Here is a 14,025-nt window from a genome sequence, read left to right as displayed (position 1 = left end):
GCACTGTAAAAAGAACCATCATTCATCTTAAGCTGATAGAGCCACTGTTAGGACTAGGACTGTTTTGGCCTCTAGAGGCCGCTGTTATTTCCTTTTCATGTCGTGTTTATTTTGGCCTCTAGAGGCCGCCACTGTTCCTGTGTCTTGTGTTTGTGTTAATTGCCTAATTATCTTCACCTGTGTCCTTAATTAGTTTGTCTATTTATACCCCTGAGTTCAGTCCTCTTGTCACGGAGTCTTTGTGCTGTTATGTTTATCTCCAGTTTCCTTTGTACTGTGTTTTTTTGATCTTCTTAGCTTTTGTATTTTTGCACTTTGCTTTTCTTTTGGATTACACTCTTTGGTTTTTTTTGTCTTTTGTTTTGCCCTGTATATAGTGTATATAGTTTAAATAAACCTTTTTGATTCTTTTTCTACTTCCGCCTCACGCCTCTGCATTTGAGTCATCCCCCTGGTGGCCTAGTGGGGGTTTGCTGGATCATCACACCAACGAACCAGGTTCGAATCCCAGCAAAACCCTAACAGAAAGACTCCGTCATGACCGACTCAGCAGAGGCTGCTTCAACTGTCTACCCGGCCAACCTTCAGGGAATTATGGCAGCTTTGACACGCTTCGGAGCAACCATGGACGCTCATGGACGTACGCTCACCAGCCAACGTGAGGCCCTCGCTCGCCACGAGGAACTGCTTCAGCAAATTGGGAAAACCCTGGCACAGCTGACATCTCTGCCTGCATCTCCTGCTCCTGATCCAGTTCCTGCTCCTGATCCAGCTCCCACTCCTGCTCCAGTGCCTCCTGCAATGCTGCCTTCTTCACCTCGCGAACCCAGCCTTCCTGCACCACAGAGGTATGACGGCAAGCACAGTGAGTGCCGAGAGTTCCTTACCCAGTGTCAACTCACCTTTGAGCTTCAGCCTACCACCTACACTACGGATCGCCGCAAGATTGCCTTTGTGATCACCTTATTAGCTGGTAAGGCGCGAGCCTGGGCTACTGCTATCTGGCAAAGACAGGGACCTGAGTGCTTTGATTTCCAGCTGTTTTCTGAAGAGATGCTTCGGGTCTTCGATCAGGCAGACATCAGTACCGACGCAGCCCGAAAGCTCATGTCCATCCGGCAAGGAGGAAGCGTCGCAGATTACGCCATCTCGTTCCGAACACTCGCAGCAGTAAGTGGATGGAACGAGACTGCCCTGGTGTCAGCCTTCCACCATGGTCTGTCTGACCCCATCAAGGACGGTCTGGCCTCTATTGGATGCCCAAGTGACCTCGAAACCCTCATCTCACATGCTATTCGTCTGGACAACAGGATGAGAGAACGCCACCAAGCCTTGAGCCCCCCCAGCCTCCCTACCTCTACCTGGAGACCATCTACCTCCTTCAGTGACTGTCCAGAACCCATGCAAGTGGGTCGTACTCGCCTCTCCGCATCTGAGCGGGAGCGCAGAAGGAGGGACAAGTGCTGCATCTACTGTGGCAAACCTGGTCACTTCCGAGCATCATGTCCCGAACTCTTGGGAAAAGGACCGCCCCGTCCAGCCGAGGGAGGGTTGTGACGGGGCCTACCCTCTCTCCCGGACTCCCTGGCCAAGGAATCTACATCCCGGTCTCCATCTCCTGGGGTGAGTCTGTCCACTCTTGTCAAGCTTTGATAGACTCAGGGGCGGCTGGGAACTTTATGGATATTCACTTCGCCCAAAGCATCAATATTCCGACTGCACCTCTTGAAGTCCCACTGTCTGTGTCTGCCCTCGATGGCCAAGCGTTAGGTGATGGAAGAGTCACCCAAGTTACTTCTCCAGTTTTCCTCCAGTCTCAAGGTCACAAGGAAGAAATATCCCTGCACCTGATTCCTTCACCTGAGTTCCCAGTTATTCTAGGCCTTCCTTGGCTTACTCGCCACAACCCTCGCATAGACTGGGTAACAAGCCAGGTTGTGGAATGGGGCCCTGCATGCCATGCCTCTTGTCTGCTCTCTAGCTCTCCTGTGTCTCCTGCCGAGCCCCCTGATCTCACCGAGTTATCTCAAGTTCCCACAGAGTACTGGGATCTCAAGGAGGTATTCAGCAAGAGCAGGGCCGCCGTTCTTCCTCCGCACCGGGCCTACGACTGTGCCATCGACTTGCTCCCTGGGACTACCCCTCCTCGTGGCAGACTGTTTTCACTCTCTCAGCCAGAACGCAAGGCCATGGAGGAATACCTCAAAGATGCCCTGGTCTCTGGGTTTATTCGACCCTCCACTTCACCTGCTGGAGCCGGCTTCTTCTTTGTCGGCAAGAAGGATGGGGGGCTCCGACCATGTATTGATTACAGGGGCCTGAATAAGATCACTGTGCGCAACCGATATCCCCTTCCGCTGATGTCCACAGCTTTCGACCTGCTCCAAGGCGCCACCGTCTTCACCAAGTTGGACCTACGGAACGCATACCACCTCATCCGTATCCGACAGGGAGACGAGTGGAAGACTGCCTTTAACACCCCGTCTGGGCACTACGAATACCAGGTGATGCCCTTCGGACTCACCAACGCACCAGCTGTTTTTCAGGCCCTAATCAACGACGTCTTAAGGGACATGATTAACCTATACGTTTTTGTCTACCTCGATGACATCCTTATCTTTTCCAAGACCGTGCAGGAGCACCGCCACCATGTCCGCCAGGTTCTCCAGAGGCTGCTACAGAACAATCTGTTCGCCAAGGCCCAGAAATGCGAATTTCATGTTCCCGAGGTCTCCTTTCTGGGATTTATTGTACGGACAGGCCAACTCCAAATGGACCCTGCCAAGACCCTGGCCGTCCGGGATTGGCCTACTCCCAAGTCCGTTAAGGAGGTTCAGCGGTTCTTAGGATTCGCTAACTTCTACCGCAAGTTCATCAGGAACTTCAGTTCTGTGGCAGCACCCATGTCAGACCTCACCAAAGGGACAGGTGGATCTTATGGCTGGTCTCCTCAGGCAGAAAAGGCGTTCAAAGACCTCAAGGACCGCTTCTGCACGGCACCCATTCTGGTTCTCCCGGACACCTCCCAACCATTCATCGTGGAGGTGGACGCCTCGGACAGTGGTGTCGGCGCGGTGCTCTCTCAACGTTCGGAAGGAAAGCTGCACCCCTGCGCTTACTTCTCCCACCGCCTGAGTCCTGCTGAGTCCCGGTACGATGTGGGGGATCGAGAACTGCTAGCGGTCAAACTGGCCCTTGAGGAGTGGAGGCACTGGCTGGAGGGAGCACAACATCCATTCCTGGTTTGGACTGACCACAAGAACCTGGAGTACCTCCAGCAAGCCAAGAGACTGAACCCTCGACAGGCTAGGTGGGCCCTGTTTTTCAGTCGATTTGACTTCACCCTCTCATACCGCCCCGGCTCCAAGAACACCAAACCTGACGCACTGTCCAGACTGTTCTCTGCCACTAACAGGGAGAATGAAGTCGGGCCTATTATCCCTGTGTCCCGGATTGTGGCCCCTGTCCGCTGGGGTATTGAGGAGGCTGTCCGACGAGCCCAACACCAGGACCCCGGTCCTGGGACGGGGCCACCAGGCCTCTTGTACGTCCCACATCAAGCCCGGGCCAAGGTTCTCCAGTGGGGTCACTCTTCCCCTCTCACCGCCCACCCGGGAGCTCGGAGGACCCTGGACTTCCTGAAAAGACGCTTCTGGTGGCCTAACATGGAGCAGGAAGTAAGGTCATTTGTCCTGTCCTGTGAGGTTTGCACCAGAACCAAGAACCCACGACAGCGTCCCCAGGGTCTCCTGCATCCTCTGACCATTCCCCGGCGTCCCTGGTCCCACGTGGCAGTCGACTTTATCACGGGTCTCCCTGAGTCACAAGGTAACACGGTCATTTTGGTCTTAGTTGACAGATTCTCCAAGGCCTGCCGCTTCATACCACTGTGCAAACTCCCCTCTGCTCTTGAAACTGCGAAACTTTTGTTTAATCATGTCTTCCGAGTCTTTGGTCTTCCACAGGACATCGTCTCAGACCGAGGGCCCCAGTTCTCCTCCCGAGTGTGGCACGGGTTCTGCAAGGTCATCGGAGCCACTGCCAGCCTCTCCTCTGGGTTTCACCCACAGTCCAATGGTCAGACGGAGAGGCTCAACCAGGACCTGGAAACCACCCTGCGAGGCCTGGCTATGGATAACCCGACATCGTGGAGCACCTGGCTGCCATGGGCGGAGTACGCCCACAACACCCTGCAGTCATCGGCCACCAAGCTGTCGCCATTCCAGTGCCAATTCGGGTTCCAGCCACCTCTGTTCCCGGACCAGGAGGAGGACGCGGGGGTGCCCTCGGTCAACCAATATGTGAGACGGTGTCGCAAGACCTGGAGCAAGGTCAGGAAGACCCTCATACAGACCTCCAGAACCAACCAGACTCAGGCCAACCGCCATAGAAGACCTGCACACGCTTTCCGCCCTGGGCAGCGTGTTTGGCTGTCCACTAAGGACCTTCCACTGCGGGTGGAGAACCGCAAGCTTGCTCCTCGCTACATTGGCCCCTTCAAGGTGGTGCGCAGGGTGAACCCTGTCTCCTACCGGCTCCAGTTGCCCCGGACTCTGAGGATCAACCCCACTTTCCATGTTTCCCTGTTACGGCCCGTACTGACGTCTACGTATGCCCCTGCCCCTAGGAACCCCCCACCCCCCCGCATCTTCCAGGGGCAGACTGTGTTCACTGTGAATCGCCTGCTTGACTCCCGCCGGGTCCGCGGCGGGTTGCAATATCTGGTGGACTGGGAGGGCTATGGTCCTGAGGAGCGCTGCTGGGTTCCTGCTCGGGATGTCCTTGATAAAGAACTATGTCGGGACTTCCATTCGGCCCATCCGGATCGCCCTGGGAACGTCAGGAGACGCTCCTAGAGGGGGGGGTCCTGTTAGGACTAGGACTGTTTTGGCCTCTAGAGGCCGCTGTTATTTCCTTTTCATGTCGTGTTTATTTTGGCCTCTAGAGGCCGCCACTGTTCCTGTGTCTTGTGTTTGTGTTAATTGCCTAATTATCTTCACCTGTGTCCTTAATTAGTTTGTCTATTTATACCCCTGAGTTCAGTCCTCTTGTCACGGAGTCTTTGTGCTGTTATGTTTATCTCCAGTTTCCTTTGTACTGTGTTTTTTTGATCTTCTTAGCTTTTGTATTTTTGCACTTTGCTTTTCTTTTGGATTACACTCTTTGGTTTTTTTTGTCTTTTGTTTTGCCCTGTATATAGTGTATATAGTTTAAATAAACCTTTTTGATTCTTTTTCTACTTCCGCCTCACGCCTCTGCATTTGAGTCATCCCCCTGGTGGCCTAGTGGGGGTTTGCTGGATCATCACACCAACGAACCAGGTTCGAATCCCAGCAAAACCCTAACAGCCACATGAGCTCGGGATTACTTTGGCAAACCTTTGTCAAGCACGACAATATGGAGTTACATCCACAAATGCCAGTTAAAACTTTACTGTGCACAAAGGAAGCCTTATATTAGCATTGACTTCTCTGAGCTTAGAGGCATCTGGGATGGACCATCACACAGTGGAAATGTGTATTGTGGTCAGATGAATCAGTATTCCAGGTCTTTTTGAGAAGAAATGGATGCTGTGTGCTCCAAACCAAAGATGAAAAGGACCATCCAGGTCTGGCATGGTATGGGGTTGTGTCAGTGCACTTGACAAAGATAACTTACACTTCTGTGATGGAGCATTCATACAGAAAAGCACACTGAGATTTTGGAGCAACATTTGCTGCCTTCAAAACAACATCTTTTCCAGGGAGATTTCAACAAGATGATGCAAAACCACATTCTGCACACATTACAAAGGCGTAGCTGCTGAAGAGGATGCTTGTCCCCTCTGTCCCCAATAGAGAACGTGTGGTGAAGTTCGAAACGAAAAATACGACAATGACGACCCCGTACTGTTACACACCTTAAGATCTGTTTGCAGGAAGAACGGGACAAAATAAATAACACCTGAAACACTTCATCACTTGGTGTCTTCGGTCCCTAAACACCTTTTAAGTGTTGTGAGAAGGAATGGGAACATTATAAAGTGGTAAATGCTTGAACGTCCCAACGTTTTTTGAAATGTGTTGCAAGAATCAAAATTGAAATAGATTTATTTTGAAAAAAAAAAAATCCCACAAAAACTCATGAGGTAAAAGATCAAATGATGTGCTGCTGTATTGTTCTAAGTGCAATACAGGTCAAAAATTATTTACAAATCATTCAGGTTTAATTTCAAGTCCAACATACCTTCCCAACTTTTTCTGATTTGGGGTTTTAGAAAAATCAATCTATTTATTTACACATATTCAATATCCAGAGGGGAAAATACTACAGCATCATACTATTACACCATTAACATATGGAGAGACAGAGAGAGGAGGAAGGAAGGAAGAAAGGATGGATGGATGGATGGATGGATGGATGGATGGATGGATACTTAAAAAAAAGCCTTTATTTTAGGAAAAAAGTACAGAAGCTGCGAGAGGCCCTTCATATAATCTTTTTTCATTCACCTTGTTATCCCCAGATAACGACATAATTAATTCAGGATGTCGAGAAAACAACACAACTAATTCGAGATCTCGAGAAAACAAAACCGTTATTCCGAGATAACGACATAATTAATTCAGGATGTCGAGAAAACAACACAACTAATTCGAGATCTCGAGAAAACAAAACAATTATTCCATGATCTCGAGAAAACAAGACAATTATTTCATGATCTCGAGAAAACAGCTGAGATTTCTAGCAGAGCTGCGCCCCCTTAATGCAATCTCTCCCTGTGTCAACCCCTGATCAAAATATTGCCTTATCAGGTGATCGATTATTCCAGACATTCTAATGACCAAAGTTGTGTCTATACAGAATGAGAAATAGCCCCAAAGTCAGCATATCACAAGTCTCTTGGCGCACCTGAATGAACCATTTCTCAGCTGTTTACTCGAGATCATGAAATAATTGTTTTGTTTTCTCGAGATCTCGAAATAACGGTTTTGTTTTCTCGAGATCTCGAATTAATTATGTCGTTATCTCGGAATAACGGTTTTGTTTTCTCGAGATCTCGAATTAGTTGTGTTGTTTTCTCGAGATCCTGAATTAATTATGTCGTTATCTCGGGATAACGGTTTTGTTTTCTCGAGATCTCGAATTAGTTGTGTTGTTTTCTCGAGATCCTGAATTAATTATGTCGTTATCTCGGGATAACAAGGTGAATAAAAAAAAGGATTATATGAAGGGCCTCTCTCGGCTTCCGTAAAAAAGCCATTTCTGACCAATTAAGACTTTTTAAGGAGCCATGACACTCTGTAGGAAATATATCTGGTGTAAAGAAAGAGATGGGGATTAGTTTTAGACCTGTGCAGAGCTCAGCGATGTCATCGGGTAGCTGGAGGTGAGCACAGCGCAGTGAGGACGAGAACAGACTCACTGGACTCTCATACGGAGTGTAGAGGCAGGAAATTCTCTCAAACACGGCATCTTCCAGGAGCTCAGCTGGAGTTGCTCTAAAACACACACACACACACACACACACACACACACACACACACACACACACACACACACACACACACACTTCAGCAAGCTTTACAGCTCAGAGATCAGACTGTTTGTTAAATGCATATAAGAAAGTTAAAAACTCTGTATCCAGCATCATGACATCATCAGTTATTACAAACCTACAAATTAGAATTCATCTCTCCCGAACAACAAATAACACAGAGATAAACCAGAACACCAAGGACGCAGTCTCTCATCTGGCCTTCCATCAAAACAGCCCTGACGACCAAAACATCAAACAGAACTGAAATGTGACAAAATGTGTGAGAGAGCGAGGACCGACCTCCACGACAAACTGTTTACAACAGGAAAATCAACAAAGGACGAAATTTTGTTCCCCGAGGGAAGATCGACCCAAAACACCCATCAGAACTGAATCCACATGATAAATAAGAGAGGAGATACAATTCTAGTCAGAAGAAAATGTATGAAGTTGACCTAATTACTAATTTGCTCGCAACAAAACTGGCAATCCAATGACCAAGTTTTGTGCAGAAGGTCTAGTTCTTTCAAACAAAACAATCAGAACTGAAATCCATTAAGAACTGAGGGAGGGAGGAGATACGATTTAACTGAAAGTTAAACAACGTTGTAAACAAAGTTGTAAACAACTTGGTTACAACAAGAAAAATCAACAAGCAACTGAGCAAGTTTTGTTCCCTGAGGGAAGATCGACCCAAAACATCGATCAGAACTGAAATCGGGTGAGAACTGTGAGAGGAGATACAACATGCGGGCGCACACACACACACACATCTCATCATTCATTAACACACTGAACTCAGGGACCGCACATCTCACTTTACCTTTACCTCGCTCATTTGCACTATTCCGCACTACCTCATCTTAACAGCTGCTAGTTTGTTTATACTGCTTATTTCATGTTTACCTGCTATACCTCAAGTGCCCTTGACTGTTTTGTTTATTTGAACCAGTGTGTGTGTGTGTGTGTGTATGTATGTATGTATATATGAGTGTTTAGTCTACGTCTAGTTCATATCTAGAGTGTTTATATTGTTTATATTGTCTGTTTGAGTGTTTAGTCTTTGTCTAGTTTTTATCTAGTGTTTATATGGTTTATTTATACTGTTTATATTGTTTGTTTGTTTTTTCAATTATTCGATTTTTATTTATTGCATTGCCTGTTTGCACCATGGTTCAGAGAGGACTGAAATTTCTTCTGTGCTGTATGTCGAGCATGTATAGCATATTTGACAATAAAGTTGACTTGACTTGAATTTGAACAAGAAGTCCCAAAATTCGTGAAGTTGACCTCATTAGCAGTTCGTCGTTAGCAAAAAGTCGACAATACGGCGACCAAGTGTTGTACAGAAGGTTTTGTTCTTTCAAACGGAACAATCAGAACTGAAATCCATTGAGAACTGCGGGTGGAGATATGATTGAACTGAAAATAAACAAAGTTGTAAACCAGTTGTTTACAACAGGAAAATCAACAAACAAACGACCAAGTTTTGTTCCTTGTGGGAAGATCTACGCAAAGCATCGATCAGAACTGGAATCAGATGAGAAATGAGACAGGAGATACAATTCTAAGGAAAGACCTGGAAAATTCATTAATTTGGCCTAACTACTAGCCCGTTAGCAAAAGAAAATGTCAAAACAATGACCAAGTTTTGTGTGGAGTGATGAGTTCTTTCAAACAAAACAATCGGAACGGAAATCTGTGGAGAACTGATGGAGGAGATACGGTTTAACTGAATTGTGGACGACGGCTGGATGACGGATGCAACGCCATGGCAACAGCTCATCGGCCTTATGGTCAGATGAGCTAAAAACAGATGTAATGGAGTCGATATCATGAAGTCTGTGTGTCAGGAGCATCCGTGTGCTTTTATTTACGAAATGCAAAGCACCACAACAACACATCTGAGAATGAACAAACTGGCACGTGAACAAGATCTTCAGAAAGGCTTATCAACTAAAGAAGACATTTCCCTACCAGTTTTTGATGACTAATCCAGCACAACAATTCTTAGTAATAAAGTCAGACTATAGTCTCGAGCTTTTTAATCATGTGACTGCACTGGTTTCAAAACTGAAACGTTAAAGAGAGATAACACGGAGCCAACGCCCCAGATCTGTATGAGGCTGAAACAGCCATAAACAAACAGTGGATCAGATATTGGTGAAAACACATCAGATATTGGATCTTGTACCAAACGGCAAAAACTGAAGATATATTTATACGCCGTACTTTATTATACAGTTAGGTCCATATATATTTGGACACTGACATAAATTTTGTTTTTTTTACCTGTTTACTGAAACATATTCAAGTTATAGTTATATAATGGGGGGCGGCACGGTGGTGTAGTGGTTAGCGCTGTCGCCTCACAGCAAGAAGGTCCGGGTTCGAGCCCCGTGGCCGGTGAGGGCCTTTCTGTGTGGAGATTGCATGTTCTCCCCGTGTCCGCGTGGGTTTCCTCCGGGTGCTCCGGTTTCCCCCACAGTCCAAAGACATGCAGGTTAGGTTAACTGGTGACTCTAAATTGACCGTAGGTGTGAATGTGAGTGTGAATGGTTGTCTGTGTCTATGTGTCAGCCCTGTGATGACCTGGCGACTTGTCCAGGGTGTACCCCACCTTTCGCCCATAGTCAGCTGGGATAGGCTCCAGCTTGCCTGCGACCCTGTAGAACAGGATAAAGCGGCTACAGATAATGAGATGAGATGAGTTATATAATGGACATAAAGTCCAGACTTTCAGCTTTCATTTGAAGGTATCCACATTAAAATTGGATGAAGGGTTTAGGAGTTTTAGCTCCTTAACATGTGCCACCCTGTTTTTAAAGGGACCAAAAGTAATTGGACAATTGACTCCAAGGCTATTACATGGGCTGGTGTGGGCAATTCCTTCATTATGTCATTCTCAATTAAGCAGATAAAAGGCCTGGAGTTGATTTGAGGTGTGGTGCTTGCATTTGGAAGATTTTGCTGTGAAGAAAACATGCGGTCAAAGGAGCTCTCCATGCAGGTGAAACAAGCCATCCTTAAGGTGCGAAAACAGAAAAAAACCCATCCGAGAAATTGCTACAATATTAGGAGTGGCAAAATCTACAGTTTGGTACATCCTGAGAAGGAAAGAAAGCACTGGTGAACTCATCAATGCAAAAAGACCTGGACACTCACAGAAGACAACAGTGGTGGATGATCGCAGAATAATTTCCATGGTGAAGAGAAATCCCTTCACAACAGCCAACCAAGTGAACAACACTCTCCAGGAGGTAGGCGTATCAATATCCAAATCTACCATAAAGAGAAGACTGCATGAAAATAAATACAGAGGGTTCACTGCACGGTGCAAGCCACTCATAAGCCTCATGAATAAAAAGGCTAGATTGGACTTTGCTAAAAGACATCTAAAAAAGTCAGCACAGTTCTGGAAGAACATTCTTTGGACAGATGAAACCAAGATCAACCTCTACCAGAATGATGGAAAGAAAAAAGTATGGTGAAGGCATGGTACAGCTCATGAGCCAAAGCATACCACATCATCTGTAAAACACGGCGGAGGTAGTGTGATGGCTTGGGCATGCATGGCTGCCAGTGGCACTGGGTCAGTAGTGTTTATTGATGATGTCACACAGGACAGAAGCAGCCGGATGAATTCTGAGGTATTCAGAGACATACTGTGTGCTCAAATCCAGCCAAACTGATTGGTCAGCATTTCATAATACAGATGGACAATGACCCAAAACATAAAGCCAAAGCAACCCAGGAGTTTATTAAAGCAAAGAAGTGGAATATTCTTGAATGGCCAAGTCAGTCACCTGATCTCAACCCAATCGAGCATGCATTTCACTTGTTAAAGACTAAACTTCAGACAGAAAGGCCCACAAACAAACAGCAACTGAAAACCGCTGCAGTAAAGGCCTGGCAGAGCATTAAAAAGGAGGAAACACAGCGTCTGGTGATGTCCATGAGTTCAAGACTTCAGGCAGTCATTGCCAACAAAGGGTTTTCAACCAAGTATTAGAAATGAACATTTTATTTACAATTATTTAATTTGTCCAATTACTTTTGAGCCCCTGAAATGAAGGGATTGTGTTTAAAAATGCTTTAGTTCCTCACATTTTTATGCAATCATTTTGTTCAACCCACTGAATTAAAGCTGAAAGTCTGAACTTCAACTGCATCTGAATTGTTTTGTTCACAATTCATTGTGGTAATGTACAGAACCAAAATTAGAAAAATGTTGCCTCTGTCCAAATATTTATGGACCTAACTGTATTTATCTAATAAACAAATAGGTGAAACAAAGGCCAAATTCCATTAGTCATCCATTTTCAAGTGAGTAGCTATTTTTTTTATAACCATTTCCCGACTTATGAAAGTCAACACACTTCTCCCTCATTTGGTTTGTGTATCTCTCATCTTTCCCATGCTGATGGAGGACTATCCCTGTGTCCGAAATCACTCACTCGTTCACTGCTCCCTACTCCCTATATAGGGAATTACTCTGTAGAGGACTATATAGTGAGCTCATTGGTAAAATGAAAAAACACTTTCGGACACAACTCTGTCGCGCTGTTATTTACGTCATTACTGTCGCACAATTAAAACGTGCCAGATCAGCCGGCTGGTGGGTTTTCAAAATAATAAATCCATATTATACTGAGCGTATTTCCCACATTAATAAATACAAAGTGCTTTGTGTCTGTTGCATCTTTCAGTTTTTTTTAAATCAAGGCTGAATACGTTCTTCGTCGCCGCTGCCTTTTATTAAATCAAATTTGAGGCTTTAGATTAATTCCTGACTCTGCACTCTTTTATTCTTGCATTTTATGTCTTATTCTAATTTTAGCTTATTTTCTATTCTCTTACTATTTTTAATTGTACTTGAATATCCATTTATAATGTGTTTCTTCTTCCGTTCATTCACCCTAACACATTTTTTTTTTCTTTCAGTGTGACCACAATGCATGATGGGATATATTGCTTGGTTAGTGACCATCGGTTGTTCACTACTTTTCACGGTGCATTGTGGGATACTTTGAGTGCACTATATAGGGCGTAATGATTCTCACTATACATTCAGACAGCACTACAAAATGGCGAACTCACTACATAGTGAGTGATTTCGGACACAGGCTGTGGGAATTTGAACTCCGTGTCACCTCATATTTGTTCCCCAGTTAATCAGAAGGTCTGGATTACAGCTTGAAAGTTCCCACACACTCCAATCAACTCAAAAATGTACAATTTAAACAAACAGGGAACATGCTTTAGTTACATCGTGTTCACGATATGTTCCGGAGGTGCCGATAATAGTGGCACATGTGTTTTTGCTGAAAATAGTTATTTCCTGATGAGGGATTTGTTTTTTCTCTGAATAAATATTTCAATTAAAGTTTAGATGTTTCTCATTTTTTCAGTGTGAGATGACGTGACTTCACCAAAAGCTGGATTTTTTTCTAACCCTTTTTACTAATTGCTACAAGGGGTGCCAATAATTCTGGAGGGCACCGTGTTGCTTCAAAATCAACACGCGTCCACTTAGATTATTAATTCACTGGTGGTGAAAAGTTCCAAAATGTATTTTAACTTGCCAAGGCCTCTTAACTTCCTGTCAGTGATCATGACTGACTACAGCTGGTAGCTTCTTGGTGCCAACGTAAAAAGGGTTTGTTTGATGGCATTCACTGGATTAATCAACACACGGTACAATAGGAAAGTCCAAGGAGCTCAGTGCAGATCTGAGAAAGAGGATCATAGATTTACACAACTCAGGAATATCTCTCGGAGTCACTTCTAAACAAGTCGAGATTCCAAGATGATTAGTTCAAACAACTGTCGGCAAGAACAAGTTATTGGGAGATGGAGACATTTTGCTGAGCCACTCTGCTGGAAGATGACCCAAAATGTCCCCATCAGCTGAGAGGAAATTGGCTCGGATGGTCAGGAACAACTCAGGAACCACCGAGGCACAGGTCTGCCATGAACAGGAAGCTGCTAGAAAAGCAATTTTTGCATCGTCCCATGGACTGAGAGGCTGCCGTCCAAGAAAGAAGCCCCTGCTCCAAAATCAACACCTTCATGCTCAACTAAAGTTTGCATCTGACCACATGGACAAAGAAAAAGCCTCTGGAGGAACGTTTTATGGTCAGATGAGACAAAGATTGAGCTGTTTAGCCACAACCGTATGAAAAATGTGTGGACTGTAGTTAAAAGTCGAGTCCGTTCCAAGAAATGCGCAAATTTAATTGAACTCTACCAAATCTGCCAAGCAGAGTGGCAGAAGAAGCAGCTTGCTGATGGGCATCAAAAGTGTCTGGTCAAGGTAAAACTTGCTAAGGGACATTTTAACCAAATATTAGGTGTGCTGTTTGCATAATTTTGATCCTGTGATGATTTCAGAAAACCGAGAATAAATTAAAACTTGTGCACCAATTTTTGTTTTTGTATGAAAGATGCATGTTGTGCACTCATTCTGCCACAGAAAAAGCACACTTGAAAGAAATCGTTGAAGG

The 14,025-nt window shown here is 45.3% G+C and overlaps 1 protein-coding gene across 1 annotated transcript in view; it reads right to left on the bottom strand.

Annotated features, from left to right (window-relative positions):
- Positions 1–14,025, bottom strand: part of tbck (TBC1 domain containing kinase) — a 297,287-nt gene that overhangs the window by 202,461 nt on the left and 80,801 nt on the right. The window contains exon 10 of the mRNA XM_060926464.1: positions 7,333–7,481. Coding sequence (XP_060782447.1) covers positions 7,333–7,481 — 149 coding nt within the window. The remainder of the gene's footprint in view (positions 1–7,332; positions 7,482–14,025) is intronic.

The sequence above is a fragment of the Neoarius graeffei genome, chromosome 7, assembly GCF_027579695.1.
Source record: "Neoarius graeffei isolate fNeoGra1 chromosome 7, fNeoGra1.pri, whole genome shotgun sequence".
Taxonomy (NCBI): Eukaryota; Metazoa; Chordata; class Actinopteri; order Siluriformes; family Ariidae; genus Neoarius; species Neoarius graeffei.
The sequence above is the reverse complement of the archived record's forward strand: the minus strand, read 5'-3'. Positions and strand labels throughout refer to the sequence as shown.